This window comes from Aspergillus uvarum (assembly GCF_003184745.1).
Source record: "Aspergillus uvarum CBS 121591 unplaced genomic scaffold BO82scaffold_76, whole genome shotgun sequence".
Lineage (NCBI taxonomy): Eukaryota > Fungi > Ascomycota > Eurotiomycetes > Eurotiales > Aspergillaceae > Aspergillus > Aspergillus uvarum.
This window is the reverse complement of record NW_020291373.1, coordinates 17,291-32,585: the sequence shown is the minus strand read 5'-3', so window position 1 is coordinate 32,585 and position 15,295 is coordinate 17,291. Positions and strand designations below refer to the sequence as shown.

The window sequence follows — 15,295 nt, the reverse complement described above, 5'->3', positions numbered from 1 at the left end:
CAAGCATGTGAATTGGCCGATGGTGATTGCCAGGGTCCGGGGAAAGCAAGAAGACCGAGAGGATTCCCCTCATTCTCCACTCACCACTCTCCACTACGCATCTTCTCCTCCTGTCATTCTCTGGACTATCGGTGATAGCGCCATTCCTGGTCCGCGGTTGGTCTCCGATTCCGGAAATGAGTCTACAAACTAGCACGCAACCCAAGAAGCAAAACCACGCACTCAAATTCCTGTCTTGCTATCTATCGATCGCTGCTTGCTACACTAGACTAAGACTAAGCGTCATTTCCCAATGTCCGGCGGTACAGCCACTGCGCTACTCGCACGCTCGGCTCGTCAATCCAGCGGGTGACTATCTCTGCCAACCACAGCGTCACCGGCAGCAGGATCAGCTGCGGTGCCAGGAAGCTCACCTCCAACCCCAGGGGCCCGACGCGCGGCAACGGCAGTCGGTTAATCCAGCCAGGGCAATTCGATGCATGTGAATCGCGTGCCCACCCGACCGCGGCGTACAGCCGATCGCCCAGCACCCACAGCACGGGCCCGTGGACGAGGTAGAAAGCAAACGACACCCGTCCGAGGTACTGGTTGAAGGGGGTCTCGAAGAATCGCTTCAACCACGGCAGGCGTGGCAGCGTGGCAACCAGAAAGGTCGCTGCCCAGAAGAGGTAGAACCACTTGTAGTCGAAGACCGCCTGAGGCTTCAGCAGAGACAGGTAGTACCACCCGGGGGACTCACGGAGGATCTGCACCTCGAAGCTCCGCGAGGGGACGCCCCCAAGATACATGCTGATCGCCAGCAGAACAGGAAAGATCCCCTCGCGGTACGGCTCCAGCATGACGAAGCAGTCGGGCAGCTGGTCCCGCGCCGCGAGCTGGTCCAGATCGCACAGGAGCATGCCCGACATGAACAATGCTCCGAACCAGCCATCGGCAATGTAAAGGAAATAAAACACCAGGCCGGCCTCACAGGCTAACCGCATGGATCGGCGACAGCGGGAGAAGGCCAACAGCGCCGTGTAGACGATGATCGATCCGCGAAATTCCACCGGGATGGACCACGAGTGGAAATTGTAGGTGAACCACGGCTCACCTCCTCCCCGGAAGATGAAGCTGAAGTTCTTGAACTCGGCGTACCAATTCCAGAGCTCTGCGCCATAGCTGCCCTGCAATTCGGGTACCGTCTTCACGCGGAAGACGTGAAGGAAAGTCATGTAAATGAAGGTCGTGGCAATAACAGGCAGGAAGAGGCGCAACCAGCGACGGAACAAAGCTGACGCGAGATTGTCGCTCAGCGCGACACGCTCCCCTGCGCTGATCAACGCCAGCGGTTTCGCCGACAGAACATATCCGGACAGCACGAAGAAGACGCTGACTGCGAAATGTCCGCCCGAGAAAAAGTTACGGACCCCAGGGAAGGCGACCAGGTAGCGCTGGTTCTCGTATCCGTACGCGTTCTCGAAAATGCGCTCCGCTCCAATGCCGTCGTGAGCCCACAGTTCATGGTGGCCCCAATATACCAGTAGAGCAGCAAATCCGCGCAGACCGTCTAGATAGGCTGTTCGTCGAGGTCGAGGAACAGAAGTCGGCAATTTTTCGCGATCCTGGCCGTGGTGTGATCGGGATAGAAATTCCGGGCACAGCCTCTCCATCCAGCGAGACTGAGGGATGGGCGGCGGCTCCAGCAGGGAAGACTTCCACTCGCCATCTTCCAAGGTCTTTTCGCGCATTGGAGAAAGTAAGAGAGCTGGCATGGTGGCCAGAATAGCTTGTGAGGTTGTCAAGCGGGCTGCGATGCGTGGCCTGGTGGTGCGGAGCGATATATGAGGGCTTCCCGTCGCCCCCGCCACCAAAACAACCGAACTCCGACTAAGCGGAGCGATCGACCGGGGGGAGACCAGGTTGAGGGTCTTCCAAGTTTAGTCTCCTCGCTGACAATTTGATCTGGTCGTGTGAAAAACACATGTCTCGGAGCCATTTCCCCTTCAGGGCCGCCGTCAGTGCGCCACCCGAGGCTTTCCCCCCCAGGAACCTCCGAATGGTTTGAATACGATCATCCTGGGTCGATAAGTGCTACGCCAATCGATTAGTTCCATGACCGGTTCAGTTGGGTCCCAGTGAGGACCCTAGCGCAGCTAAGAGAGCTTAGCGACTGCAATTGACGCATATGAAGCATTCTCGTCACCGTGCCGTTCCCCCTCATAAACGTCCAGACCATCAGCCCACGCCCTTTCTGCCCCTGAGCACCACCATTTCTCCCTCACTTCTCTTCGTTGCCTGTGTCTCTGCTCGTGTTGCTCGACAGAATGCAGGCAAACACCCCTCTGTCTGGCGTCTTTCTGCCACGCCACCTCCGTCGAGTGGCCCCTGTTTTCTTCTCTGCCTTCGTGCTGGTCTTCTACCTTTCCCTCACCGGGACCTTTGGCGAGGTCAATGGCAGCCTCTCCGGCCCCACCGCGCGGTATAAGCAGTTTCCCCGGAAGATCTGGCAATCGTGGAAGGTCAATCCTCTGGCTTTCGAGCCGCGAGATCTCCTTGTTGCTCGAAGCTGGCCGGAGAAGAATCCCCGCCATCGGTACGAGGTGCTGACCGATGAGAATGACCTCTACTATGTCGAGACCCATTATGGGCCGGAGGGGCTGAACCGACCGGATATTGTCGAGGTGTACCGCTCGCTGAACGCGCGCATCATCAAGGCCGACCTCCTGCGATACTTGATCATGTATGTTGATGGGGGAGTCTGGGCGGACATTGACGTTGAAGCCCTCCGCCCGCTGGACCGATTTATTCCCGAGCGATTTACTGAGGATGAGATGGATCTGGTGATCGGAGTCGAGATCGACGAGCCCGAGTTCAATGACCATGCGATCTTGGGCCAGAAATCGCAGTCCTTCTGTCAGTGGACTTTCATGAGCAAGCCCCGCCACCCGGTAATGATGCGGCTGGTGGACAACATTCTGGCTTGGTTACATGAACTGTCGGTTCAGCAAGGCAGGCCCATCGGCGAGCTGGAGCTGGACTTTGACGACGTGATCAGCGGCACGGGGCCCTCTGCCTTCACCTCCGCCGTGCTGGCAGAGATGAGCATCCGACTAGGGCACGAAGTGAGCTGGAACACCTTCCACAATATCCCCGAATCCAAACTCGTGGGGGGGATTCTGGTGCTGACCGTCGAGGCCTTCGCCGCCGGCCAGGGCCATTCCGACTCGGGCAACCACAACGCCCGAACGGCTCTCGTCAAGCATCATTACCATGCCTCCAACTGGCCCTCAAACCACCCGCGCTTCAGTCATCCGGTGTACGGGGAGGTGGAGAAGTGCAACTGGAATAAGGAGTGTGTGCGCGCATGGGACGAGAACACCGCTGCCTTTGCCGCCCTTCCGCTCGACGAGCAGGAGCGTCAGATTGCCCTCAAGCAGGCCAACGATGCGGCGGAGGCAGAATTACAACTGAACCTCGGGATGGACCTGGGGTTGGATCTGGGATTGAATCTCGGCCAATAACATCATGCGAAAAAGGCTTGAAATGACTTGCGGTGGCGTCTTGGCATGTTGGCGTTTGTTTATAATGGTGCGCTGCACAGTAGCTGATGTAGCTTGATGGAATCACCTTCTTAATCTCCCAAAGCATGAAATTCCTGCATCTGACTCCGAGGTCACGATACATTATGATCGTTGGTGAGTTATGCGGTGCACCACGAATGTCGTTCGGATGGGTGGAGATATGTAGTTGCTGGCCAGTGGACCATGGCCAATCCAATGTGGAAAGACACAACGAACAGAATCACAGAGAGGGCAAGTACAGCTGGACTCTCAATGAAGTTGAATCAATTTTATCAATAACAGACACGGTACAACGAATTGAAAAAGTGAGGCTGCCCTACCACCTACTTCGGTGAGGTCATCGAGACCAAACGCGGACATGTGACACGTGATCGACACGTGATCAATCAGCTCAGTCACTCTGCAAGCCAAAGCCCAGAAAAACCAGCATACGAAAAGCGAGGATGATGATTCTATGGTCTTGGGTATATACAAAATTCAAGAATGATTGTCGCTGGAACGCTCCGCTAAGCTGTAAAATCATCAAGCCAGTCCCCAGGGTCATCGTCCATCTATTGTCCAACGAGTTTTCTCAGCACCATGACTTCCGCTTCCCATTTGGCAACCTGCAGCCGTAGATCATCGCGCTCGCGAGTCACTTGACCCAGCCGTGACTCCAGGTCGGAGACGTGCTCGACTTGTCGCTGGCGCAACTTCCGCGAAGCCATCTTGTTGCGGCGCCGTTTCTCCTGGATGCGCTCCTCCTCCGAGTCTTGGGACGAGGGAGTGTCGCTCCCCAATGACTCTTCTGTGAATAAATGCGACCGTGCTCTCTTGGTCCCTCGTCGAGAGGCTGTGGTGGCCGCCGACTCAGAGGTTACGGTTGTAGCGGCCGAAACGGAGGTCGGAGACAGGGGCGAGAGATGGTGAAGGTCGTGCAGAGGATAGATATACGGCGATCGGAAGGAGCTATGGCTTATCGGGGAGGCCGATCGACTCAGCGTGGCGTCGACCGTGGTGGTGCTCGAGATTTGTGGAACGGTGGTCTCGAGTAGGGGATGTGGCATGAGAGAGATGGTAGGGATCATGTCGAGGTCCGGAGGACACGACGGTGGAAATAACATGGGATCGAGGTCATAGATGAAGGATTTTACCATCTCCGGATCCCACGAGGAAGGCTCTGAGTATGAGGCCATAGGGCTGCACGGGGGCGATTGAGGGAGAGAAGATGCGAGCATGGCGATCTCTCACGCGATGGCTGCAAGATATGCAAGATATGCACGAATTGCGAGGTATAAGAGATGCAATGATTGGGGTTGCTGTAAAGTCATGATGTGCAGCGATTGGGATGGACTTAATTATAGATCAAGTATGAGAGTAAGGGACTGTCTGTCGGGGATGAATGATGATGAAGGTGGAGAGAGAGAGAGAACAAACCGGGCAAACACAGGTAAATCCGGCACTAACCGTCAAGATATCCGAAGCTAGACCTAGGAAGGTTAGAGCATGCGGATCTGGCCGTGGACAAGTGGCTGAGTCAGCCACTATCTGCCTGCCAGCCAAAATATCCCCGCGTCGTACACGGACTTATTCTCCTCGATCTCCTCATTGCCTTCAAGGTTGCTACACGATGGACCCCATATCCGGCGATGGAGACAATCCTACCGTCATTCCATCGGCGAAAAAGAGGAAGCCGAGACCCAAACTCTCCTGTGTACCTTGCCGTCGGAAAAAGTGTGCCAGCCCCAGTCCCAGTCCCAGCCCTGCTGCCCCATCGGCTTCCCCACTGGACCCTCTCTTCTCTCTGACTCTCCATATCTCAGGTTGAAATGTAATCGCACCCATCCTTGCGACAACTGCATCAAACATCGCCGGGCTGAGATGTGCCACTATGTGGTCCCCCAGGGAGTCTCGACTGGCGATTCTCATGACATCCAGTACTATATTCACAAACTTGAGGCCCGTGTGCAGCAGTTGTCGACAGGGAACTCTTTACCTCAGGCGCTACCACCACCACCACTACCACAGCTCCCTGCAGACATTGCTTGGACTCCGGGCCCACTGCCAGCAGAGCCTCAGCCACTGCCTCACTTGGCGGATCCCGTTTCCGGACCGCAGGCTGAGTTCCCCGGGACTATTCTGATCGAACAGGATGGCACAAGCTATCATAACCCCACCCACTGGCAAGCGGTGCTGGACGAGGTATGCAGTCTCGCTACCTACTGGCTGTGCATTCTCGATTTGACTGATCCGCTTGCCAGATCGCCGAGGTTAAGGAGTTCCTTCAGATGCACGAGAATACTTCTCTCGAGGAGGTGAAAGAGGAAGACTCAGTCCCGGATGTCCCAGGCCCTGTACTACTATTCGGAAACTCCATCTCCTCGACCGTCTCTGAACTTCTGGCCGCTTTGCCTGCTCGATCCATGGCAGATAGGTTGATATCGGCCTATTTGAACTCGAAAGAATCCCCTCTAGGCGAGTATCAATCGAAGCCTATTGTCGGATGAATGCTAACCCGTCGAAGTGCTTATACATACACCAACATTCACGCGCGAGGTAGGTCACTGCAGAATCTGTCCCACTCATACTCATCCATTTTAACCTGCGGCATAGTATACGGCTTTCTGGAAGAACCCACAGGGCGCATCCATTAGTTGGCTGGCCTATCTTTACACCATCCTCAGTGCGGCTGCTGGACTGCATCTGTTCACCACAACCGGCAGAGCGGATGGCCATTTTGCAGAAGCATTCGACGAGTACTTTCGCTTGGCGTCGCAATGTCTTACCATGGCGGAATATACAAGACCGGGACGATACAAATTGGAGACTCTCATATTGAGTATATGTTGCGAAATCCTCAGAAGCACCGACACCCACGCCGGACCATCCATCCTGCTGGGACTGGCCACTCGCTTGGCTATTCATAGCGGCTACCATCGCGATCCTAAGCATTATCGCGGGATCTCACCGTTCAACGGTGAGATGCGACGTCGGGTTTGGATGTATCTGTGTCTCCTAGATCACTACATCTCGTGCCAGGCTGGCCTTCCCCCCACCACCGCGCAGACGCAATCCGATACCCTGGAGCCGAGAAACTTAACAGATGACGACCTGGATCCTGCAGCCACGAGCTTACCTGCTTCCAGGCCTCCGACAGAGAAAACTCTGATTCTTTTCCCGGTCGCTCTCAATCGGGTGATGTTTGCGGGAGCCGACATCGCCCGCAAAGTCTGCTCGGTCAAAGGGGTTCCCTACCAAGAGGTGCTTCAGCTGGATGCAAAGCTGCGAGAACTCCGCGCCACTATTCCACTACCTTTGCGGTTTCGCCCACCGAGCGAGTCTATCGCAGACCCTCCCACCACGATTATGGACCGATACAATATTGATTTAATGTATCAGAAGGCTCGCTCAGACCTCCATCGGCGATATATTACCCAGCATCGTCTCAATCCCAAATACGCATACTCGCGCCGGGAGTGCTTAGATGCGGCCAGAAGGGTCCTGCAACATCAGTCCGATATTTTCAACGAGAGTTCACCGGGCGGTCAGTTGAACTACGCGTCCTTCTTCTTCTCATCTTGTGTCATTATGCATTTCCGCACAGCGGCAATGATTGTCTCTTTAGAAATCTCCTGTCAATCAAGACATGACCTCCAGCGAAACCTGTCGCCCACTACAAGGCAGGCCATTCTGGTTGAACGACAAGCACTTTCCCTTGAGCTCGAGCAATCTTACAACATATGGAACCGCCTTCGCCATCAATCGAAGGAAGCATTGAAAACTGCCGAAGCTTTGCATATCATGCTGAATGTGGCCAACACTCACTTACAACACGGCGCAACACCTGGCACGGATGATCCTTCGTTGGCTCCCGCGGATTTAGGGGTGGCCAACGCCCTTGCTGAACTCGACCTCATGCCTCCTCACCTCCCTTCTCCACCGAGTCAGAGTCAGAGTCCCCCTAATCCCCCATTTGATGTCGATTTGATGGATGCGACGTTCTACTTCGGACAAGACGTCGGTACTCAACATGCGCAATTCAATGCTCCTACCGACGCTGCGGATTTCTTCGACCGCTACTGGGATAATCTAATGCTTCTCGGCGATGCCCAATCTCTTGGGGAGCTTCCGACCGATCCGAATACTACTTCTGGGCTGAGTCAATGCTAGTGGCTAGAGATGGTTTTTAGCCGTCATGGGGTCTAACTCTTGCTGGATGTTGAATTTATCTGACGGTAGCTTTGGCATGACGTTCTGTTCTGCTCTCTTCTGAAGTCGTCACACAATATCAACCATGAATATTTGCGACAAAACCATCCGAGAACCCAGCTATGCTTGACTTCTATGCTCTGGACAAGCCAATGCAAAACAAGCTCATACACCCAGACAGCAACATACAATGTGTTCATTGCGAATTATCGACTTCTTTCTCTACGTAGAGCGACAAGATCATCGACTCTGGTGCGAATTTAATTGTCACTGCGTCAGCAAATATCCTGCGCTATCGTGCTATTCGTGATACTCATACCTAATAGTAATCTGGCGAATACGAGTGGGATCGAAGTCGCGAGGTGTCGAATCCGCTTCTTCCTTTCGGGATGGTCTCGGGCCTCCATTTCTTCTTCAGCCGGTGGAACCAACTGTCTATGGTGCCGGCTTCATATTTCACGTCCAGAATATTCTGGCCGTGAGCGGTGCACCGAGCGTATTTACGCTTCTCCGGCTTATACCGGAGAAGAGTGATAGCGTTATGCCAAACCACCCCACAGGCGAAGGGACTGCCATAGGGAAGTGTGGCGAGCATGTGGTCAGAGTGGTAGTTGATCCGATCGTCCAGTACCGTACCGTCATGGTCCATATGGTCGGCGTCCCAACCACACTCGCCCAGCACGAGGGCCAGGAACTTGTGGTCGATGTCCTTCTCGGTGATCTGTAGGTGGACTGTGACTGAGTGAAAGGCGGCGCCGAGCCCGTCGCTGCTCAAGACGCTGCTGACCTCGTACCCTTCTTCTTTCGGGAACCAATGCTGCAGCCGCATGTGCCAAGCTAGGATTTCATCCGGAAGGGACAGGACGTTCGATGCCATCGTGAGATAATCGATCAACGGAATTTCGGGGTCGAGTATTCGTGTAAAATCGAGTAAATTCGTATAAATCGAGTCGGTCGAAGCTGGTGATGCTGGAACAAACGCAAGGTTGACATACGTGGCTGGGGCTTAGGGCCTATTATATAGTCTGTTTGTCCATCTCTATGGGAGGATTTTGATGATTGCTGGAAACCGACGCTGAGGAGCCCCTTGTTCCTCTTTTTGGTTAAGAGACGAGCTTGTGAGCATTCGTTGCTCTATACTTGCATTGAGAGGAGTCAGATGCTGTGAATCTCCCATCCCATCTTTGTATAGGTTTAACCTCTATACAAACAAGATAATCAAAGTCAAATCACGGCCCTTGGCTGAGGCTTCATGCATGACTTAAGATCTACAAAGCTTTGCGGGAACATCACCTCACCCGAGTTGGATTACTTTGTATGGCCCGCACCACACGCAAAGAAACAACAATACCATTGTTATTCTTTGCCTAGGATCCGGGAAACATTTCGAGTTGATTGTCTATCCACAATATCGACTTGGACCATAAACCGAAAGATAGACTGGACAGCTAGCTTGAGCCCATCAGGAACACCTCCTCTATCCCCAGAGGATATTAAACTTGGACCACTTGCTCGTCTTGACAGGCTCATCCTCTGGATTATCTCGCACTTCCTGGAGCGCTTGCTGCAGTGGGATCTCATGTACGGGGACCAGCCTCGTCTTCTTCCAAAACTTGTATCCAAGGTAGAATGCCAAGACAAGGGGGATATCCCTGCTACCGTTAGCCCTGATCGATATACTCGCCCAAGTAACAAACTCACAAATAGGAAGACACAAATGACGCGGGATCCCAGTTCCCCTTGGTGAACACAGTGAAACCACCGGTGAAGAGAATGATGATGCACGACACGAGGGCAAACCACGAGCTATAGTCTGTCATCACCCGAAATCTGTCAGTCACAACCGCAAGCACACTCAATCGCATAGGGTTTCTTACATGACCACCAATTATGCCACGGCAACTCCTCAGTTGCAATCCCCTGCGCCCGACATCCCTTGATCAAACGGATATGGTTTAACGCGATAGTGATCCAGGAGACCAATACTCCCGCCGACGTGAGGTCCAACAACCAGTTGAAGACAGTATATGCGCCGTTTGAGCAGCTCAAGTACGCCAGACACGAGACAGCGATCTGCAGTGCGGCGCACATGTATGGTACGCCGTGACGCGTCGTTCGAAGGAAGATCTTGGGCGCGTGACCCTTCAGCGCGAGGCCATACAGTGTTCGCGTACCAGAAAGGATGCTCTGGTTCGACGATGACCAGGCAGACGTGAGGACGACCGCGTTGATGATCGATGGCACGACCTTGATGCCGGCGTCTGCTGCAGCAATTACGAAGGGGCTGGTGGCCGCCGTCCCGGAGTAATCGTTCAAGCGTGGATCGGTGCTGGGAACCAGCATGCCCACGATCAGGACGGCAATGACATAGAAGATGGTAACGCGGGCAAAGACGCGCTTGCAGGCCCGCGGAATGTTGCGTCGCGGGTTCTGCATCTCGGCTGCGGCCATCGTCAGACTTTCTACCCCGGAAAAGCTGTACACGGCTGTCGTCAGAACCGCCCAGAAGCCCAGGAAGCGTCCCCATGCACCAGAGGCAATGTATTCGGAGAAAGGACCGGGATCTTTCCAGTAATGAAATCCCAAACGAGGGGCGCCAGCCACGCCACCGAGGTCGATGACTAGCCCCATGATGACAATGCCGATTATGAGGAGAATTTTGAGAATGGCGAAGCAGAACTCGAGCTCACCGTAGACCCGGATGAAGAGCAAAGCTACAACAGCGGAGAGGATGATCAAAATTGTCACCCAGATGGCTGTGTTCAGATCCGTCCAGTACTGGATCAGCACGACGGCGGCCGAGATCTCACTGGGCACCGACATGAAGCAGCCATATACCACATTCCACCCGATCGCAAACCCCAGCCCGGGGTCGACCAAGAGTTCAACATGTCGCACAAACGATCCTGTCACGGGCATCAAGGCTGAAACTTCCCCCAGTGCGATCTGGATCGCACAGACAATGACACCAACCAGCATGTACCCGAGCAGGGCACCCAGCGGTCCTCCAGAGGCAATTGAGCTGCCCAGTCCAAGAAAGAGCCCAGTTCCCTATCGATTCGAAGTTAGAAGGTTGTTTCTTAGTTTCTGCCCACAGGAGCTCTACAAGGACTATAGAAAAGCACTTACAATTGCACCGGCAATGGCAATCATCTGCGTATGCCGTTGTTCCAACCCGCGGCGGAGATTTTGCGACTCTTCATCCTGAAAAATGCGTTCTCCGTCGCCCCCCTTGCTCGTTTCCTCCGTCGGTGGTTGAAAGGAGATCTCTGGGCCTTTCGCCGGGTCAATCTCAGCTGCACTCATTTATTTGCTCCTATAGGGCGAGGATAAGAAGCGAAGTGGAAAGAAGAAGGAGGGGTGCAATCGAGCTGCAGCTGCAGGGGGGCATTGCGCGGCCAGGCGAGCCAAGGCTAACTTACTATCTCTGGGATGTGGCCGGAATTAATTAATCCTAGGCTTGTGATTGGACCTCCGGCCCGATTGTCTTAGTTGGTGCGAATGGCGACATCCGGGGGTGATTTTGACGGTGATCAATCAAGTCAGTCGCGGTGAGGATAAGATAAGAAGTCAGGGATCCAGAGGTCACGTGCATGCATACTCCATTCCAGAAATGTAGACTCACTATTGATATTACTCCAGTCTATCTAGATCAGTCAACATGTAATTCTGGTGATACACTGTTTTTCACCAGCGACCCATGACCAGAACAAGCAACATAGTAAGCCGGAGCCTAGTACCCATTCACCAAAGGACTCCAGTGGAGCCTTGATGGTGAATGCCTCACCTTCCCTGGTCCATAGCAGTGACTGAGTAACACATTTGGTTTGTTTTTGTATCTCTTCTTCTTTTCATCATCTCTTTCTTTCTCTCTTCTCCTCCAGATTGCACCTCTCTACTCACCCACCACCCGCCCTCGAAAGACCTCCAGCCATGGCAATCATCGCCAACTACATCATCGATGCAACTGGCGAAGTCACCCTCGTCCTCCACGCAAAGCTGACTTCGTTGCCCACCCCCGACAATGCCTCCCCGGAGCTGGTGTCATCGACCGCGAATCCTGACCATTTCCTCAAAGACATCGAAGCACGCATCCAAGTCTCCGCCAAGCACCTCCGGCTCGCCTCGCCCGTGTTCGACCGGCAGCTGACCGGCAGCTTCAGCGAGGCGCAGGATCTACAACGCACTGGAAAGGTGGACATCAAGGTCGAAGGCTGTGACTTGGAGGCGTTGCTGATCCTGTTGCGCATCATTCACGGGCGCAACAACCGGGTGCCTCACCTCGTTTCACTGTCGCTGTGTGCTCGCATCGCCGTGTTGGTCGACTACTACGCCTGTCAGGAGGCTGTGCAGGTGCATCTCCGCCTCTGGAAGTCGCATCTCGAGACCCAGATCCCTGCCGGCTACAACGCGACCGAGACCCTCGAATGGATCTGGGTGTCGTACTTCTTCGATATGACTTCGGTGTTTGACCAGGTCACCCTCCTGGCAATCCGACATGGAGATGAACACATGGAGTCGACTGATTTCCCGGTGAAAGCGAGTATCATTGGTATGTGGGCGATCCATGAGACGCGTGGTTAGACCCCCTAACACCCATATTGGCATACTGACATGCGACCTACACCGCACCAGAAGCAATTAATACCCACCGGGAGAAGTCCATCGACAATGTGCTCAACCTCATCGCCCGATGGAGAGATGGGCTGCGCCAAGGCTTGTTCGGCTGCACCTTCGAATGTCGCTGCGACGATCTAGGGGCGCTGGAACAAAGTCTCTTCGCCGCCAACCTGTATAATCCTCCCACCACGCCGTTTGCCGGTTGGAGTTTTGACTCCCTCTTCACCCATGTCAAGGCCTTCCTCAAGCCGTCCTCGCGCTGCAATCTCCTGAGCTATCTCAACCATGACAAATGCGATGCGATTCCGAAGATTGTTCAGGAGGTGGAGACTCTCAGCTCTGAAATGCAGGGGTTGGATCTGACTGCCTACAAGTGAAAGGACAGAGATTCTACGAAGTTATTACTCGTCTTGACCTGTTGCAATGCGAACGTCTGTAAGATAGATCGGGAACGATTGCTGTTTTTAACGCGTGGATTAGCGGATATGATGCTGAATGTCGTGTTATCAGTATTGCTAAAGCTGGAGCCTAGGTGAGTTAGAACCCTGTCACTGTAAAAGAAATACCCAGGGGCGGGGAGGAGATGCCCTTAACCTTGAATCGAAGGAGCAGCACCGAAAGCGGCATGTGATGAAAACCTAGCCCCTGCCCTGAGCCCTGAGCCCTACCTCGGACGATAGACGGTCCGGACAATCACGTGCATCGGCACCGGGCAATTGGGGAAGTGCCGAGACGCCGCTAAGCAACACAACTTAGTTTAAGCCTGCGACAGTGCTTGCCACCTGCAGTAACACACATCGAACTAATAGAAAGACCACCTCGGTTCCATTCAGTACATTCTACGGGGCTGTTTAGTCCCGTACACTCAGATGCCTTTTCCCCCTTTTTATCTGGTATGGAGATAAGGGTCTTGGGAACGCTTCAAGGTTGCCGTTCGCCCGGAGTCAGGGGCAAACTCGAGAGGCAAAATCGAGAGACTCGGCTCGATGTAGGCGCAAAGCTTGGGTACGAATGAGATTCGCTGCTATCCTCATTAGACTTCCGGATCTGCCTTTCTGCATGTAAATCATCCCCAATTGATCAACCTGTGGAGGCGAAATGAGATGTTGATCCACTCGAGCAACCCCCTCGCGCGGGGATATTGTTCCTTCCCCCACTCGAACGATAAGTCCAGTTGTAGATCAAGGCCCACAACTAATGGATGCATCCAATCGAGGCCCCTTCCGCTCGAAGCACCTGGATGGATGCTCATTATTGAGAACACAGGGAAGCTAGCTTTTCCCCGCATGAAGACCACGAGGTGATGGCAGGTTCCCAGACTAAGAGATCCGTATTCCTTAGCGAGAATGAAACGAACTCAAATCTCGACGTTGACTTTCGAGTATAAGAGTCGCAAGTCCTGATCCAGAGAAGGCTTGTCTGGCGATCGATTTCTGCATGGGTGAAATTTCGCATAGCCCTTCATCGCATAAGTTGAACATCATGCCTGACACTTCCACTGATGACAGCGAGGTAACCGAAAGCGTGGATACTCACACCACGGCCTCCCACCACTTCGACAAGCAGCTCGCTGAATACGGTCCATTAGCTCATGTGCCCACCGCGGGAACATATCTCCCGGCGTTCGCAGGGGAGTTACAGCCTGGGCTGTACAAGCCAGTCAAAGAGCGCAAGATCGCGAATCCTGCCCCGCTAGGACTAGCTGGCTTTGCCCTGACCACCTTTGTCCTGGGATGTATTAACATGCAGACGCGGGGGATCACTCAACCCAACATGGTGGTTCCGCTGGCTTTCGCTTATGGCGGCCTGGTGCAACTTCTCGCTGGAATGTGGTGGGTCTACGTCCATCCATCTACTCTGGGTGCGAATCCCCCCAGCTAACTATATGGTGTCAGGGAAATGGCCGCCGGCAATACCTTTGGTGCGACGGCACTCTCCTCATATGGGGGATTTTGGATCTCTCTGGCCATGATCTTCACCCCCGGGGGATTCGACATCGAAAGCCACCTCAAGGCTGCGGATAATGGGTCTGTGGGCATGTTCTATAACTCTTTCGGGCTGTATTTGATGGTTCGTGCCCCGATTTAAACGCCGAGCTCTGTGTCCTCTGCGTTATTTTAGAGCGTCCTGCTTACTCGACCAACACTAGGGCTGGTTCATCTTCACCTTCTTGCTCGTGACCTGCACAGTGAAGTCTACTGTCATATTCTTCTCCCTGTTTGCCGCTGTCGACATTGCCGTGCTCCTCTTGGCGGTCGGCTACCTTCATCGCCCCGGCGGCGCACCCTACACGCCTCTGCTCAAGGCGGGAGGGCTGTTTGCCCTCCTGGGGGCCTTCTTGGCGTGGTATATCTGTCTGGCGGGCATTGCCGACACGAGCAACAGCTTCTTCATCATCCCCGTCTGGCACTTCCCTTGGTCGGAGAAGGGGTGGGAATCGAGGAGAAGAAAGTCTGAAGCTGTTTGAGGCAGATCTTGCCCCAGCTCATGCGGGGATGGTGGTAGGTTTATCGTGTATGAAACTCTTTCATTCACATTCGCTGGCGACGGATGGATAATTCCCGTAAACTAGATAAGCAAGATATATTGCCGCTGGGAACCGCCTACCGCTTCTCCGCAAGCAAAAGAAATCGCGCAAATCACTTGACAGGGCAAAAAAGGGAAAAAAAAAACAAAAAAAAAAAAGAAATAGCCAGGCCAGATAAGAAGAGGAATCACATCCACCCCGCTCAACTCTATGTCAAACCCGTAGCAAATCATCGCGTCCAATGTTGAATAACCAAGTCCCGGCGTCTCCGAGACATCTGCCACACGTACCTGTCTTTTCCGCGGAATACGACCACAGGCAGCGACGCGTAGCTCGATTAAGCCAAGCGACTGCAGCAGCTCAGCGCCATGCAGCTCGCCACCTTTACCCAGCAATT

At 53.9% G+C, this 15,295-nt stretch overlaps 8 protein-coding genes across 8 annotated transcripts; 4 read left to right on the top strand and 4 right to left on the bottom strand.

The window, feature by feature from the left end:
* Window positions 1-146: 146 nt before the first annotated feature.
* Window positions 147-2,246, bottom strand: BO82DRAFT_358720 (acyltransferase family protein). The gene has a single exon (XM_025636370.1). The coding sequence runs from the start codon at window positions 1,752-1,754 to the stop codon at window positions 276-278; it is 1,479 nt and encodes a 492-aa protein (XP_025487057.1). The 5' UTR covers window positions 1,755-2,246; the 3' UTR covers window positions 147-275.
* On the top strand, window positions 2,031-3,809 carry BO82DRAFT_192898 (glycosyltransferase family 32 protein). Its single transcript, XM_025630536.1, has 2 exons — window positions 2,031-3,104; window positions 3,177-3,809. Exons 1-2 carry the CDS (start codon window positions 2,307-2,309, stop codon window positions 3,501-3,503), a joined length of 1,125 nt encoding a protein of 374 aa, XP_025487056.1. The 5' UTR covers window positions 2,031-2,306; the 3' UTR covers window positions 3,504-3,809.
* A 47-nt stretch (window positions 3,810-3,856) lies between these two features.
* BO82DRAFT_358719 (bZIP transcription factor) lies at window positions 3,857-4,937 on the bottom strand. The gene has a single exon (XM_025636369.1). The coding sequence runs from the start codon at window positions 4,778-4,780 to the stop codon at window positions 4,115-4,117; it is 666 nt and encodes a 221-aa protein (XP_025487055.1). The 5' UTR covers window positions 4,781-4,937; the 3' UTR covers window positions 3,857-4,114.
* A 170-nt stretch (window positions 4,938-5,107) lies between these two features.
* Window positions 5,108-7,891, top strand: BO82DRAFT_192872 (uncharacterized protein). The gene is made up of 5 exons (XM_025630535.1): window positions 5,108-5,276; window positions 5,366-5,744; window positions 5,804-6,017; window positions 6,067-6,098; window positions 6,156-7,891. The coding sequence occupies exons 1-5, from the start codon at window positions 5,173-5,175 to the stop codon at window positions 7,710-7,712; spliced, it is 2,286 nt and encodes a 761-aa protein (XP_025487054.1). The 5' UTR covers window positions 5,108-5,172; the 3' UTR covers window positions 7,713-7,891.
* Window positions 7,892-8,070: 179 nt separating this feature from the next.
* BO82DRAFT_406683 (uncharacterized protein) lies at window positions 8,071-8,628 on the bottom strand (the record flags this gene model as incomplete). Its single annotated transcript, XM_025639580.1, has 1 exon — window positions 8,071-8,628. One exon carries the CDS (start codon window positions 8,626-8,628, stop codon window positions 8,071-8,073), a length of 558 nt encoding a protein of 185 aa, XP_025487053.1.
* Window positions 8,629-9,173: 545 nt separating this feature from the next.
* BO82DRAFT_436260 (amino acid transporter) lies at window positions 9,174-11,057 on the bottom strand (the record flags this gene model as incomplete). The annotated part of the gene is made up of 4 exons (XM_025641097.1): window positions 9,174-9,403; window positions 9,453-9,564; window positions 9,629-10,802; window positions 10,881-11,057. 4 exons carry the CDS (start codon window positions 11,055-11,057, stop codon window positions 9,229-9,231), a joined length of 1,638 nt encoding a protein of 545 aa, XP_025487052.1. The 3' UTR covers window positions 9,174-9,228.
* Window positions 11,058-11,684: 627 nt separating this feature from the next.
* On the top strand, window positions 11,685-12,748 carry BO82DRAFT_295098 (uncharacterized protein; the record flags this gene model as incomplete). Its single annotated transcript, XM_025631849.1, has 2 exons — window positions 11,685-12,303; window positions 12,387-12,748. The coding sequence occupies 2 exons, from the start codon at window positions 11,685-11,687 to the stop codon at window positions 12,746-12,748; spliced, it is 981 nt and encodes a 326-aa protein (XP_025487051.1).
* An 804-nt stretch (window positions 12,749-13,552) lies between these two features.
* On the top strand, window positions 13,553-15,066 carry BO82DRAFT_358716 (acetate uptake transporter family protein). The gene is made up of 3 exons (XM_025636368.1): window positions 13,553-14,203; window positions 14,267-14,441; window positions 14,521-15,066. The coding sequence occupies exons 1-3, from the start codon at window positions 13,809-13,811 to the stop codon at window positions 14,836-14,838; spliced, it is 888 nt and encodes a 295-aa protein (XP_025487050.1). The 5' UTR covers window positions 13,553-13,808; the 3' UTR covers window positions 14,839-15,066.
* Window positions 15,067-15,295: the final 229 nt, after the last annotated feature.

Bases quoted from the DNA above. Each gene is read 5' to 3' on its own strand.
- BO82DRAFT_358720 (XM_025636370.1), bottom strand. From the start codon at position 1,754: ATGCCAGCTCTCTTACTTTCTCCAATGCGCGAAAAGACCTTGGAAGAT.
- BO82DRAFT_192898 (XM_025630536.1), top strand. From the start codon at position 2,307: ATGCAGGCAAACACCCCTCTGTCTGGCGTCTTTCTGCCACGCCACCTC. The intron at 3,105-3,176 runs GTGAGCTGGAAC...CTGACCGTCGAG, and splicing joins GCATCCGACTAGGGCACGAA to GCCTTCGCCGCCGGCCAGGG.
- BO82DRAFT_358719 (XM_025636369.1), bottom strand. From the start codon at position 4,780: ATGCTCGCATCTTCTCTCCCTCAATCGCCCCCGTGCAGCCCTATGGCC.
- BO82DRAFT_192872 (XM_025630535.1), top strand. From the start codon at position 5,173: ATGGACCCCATATCCGGCGATGGAGACAATCCTACCGTCATTCCATCG. The intron at 5,277-5,365 runs GTGTGCCAGCCC...TCCATATCTCAG, and splicing joins GTACCTTGCCGTCGGAAAAA to GTTGAAATGTAATCGCACCC. The intron at 6,099-6,155 runs GTAGGTCACTGC...CCTGCGGCATAG, and splicing joins CACCAACATTCACGCGCGAG to TATACGGCTTTCTGGAAGAA.
- BO82DRAFT_358716 (XM_025636368.1), top strand. From the start codon at position 13,809: ATGGGTGAAATTTCGCATAGCCCTTCATCGCATAAGTTGAACATCATG. The intron at 14,204-14,266 runs GTGGGTCTACGT...ATATGGTGTCAG, and splicing joins CAACTTCTCGCTGGAATGTG to GGAAATGGCCGCCGGCAATA. The intron at 14,442-14,520 runs GTTCGTGCCCCG...GACCAACACTAG, and splicing joins CTTTCGGGCTGTATTTGATG to GGCTGGTTCATCTTCACCTT.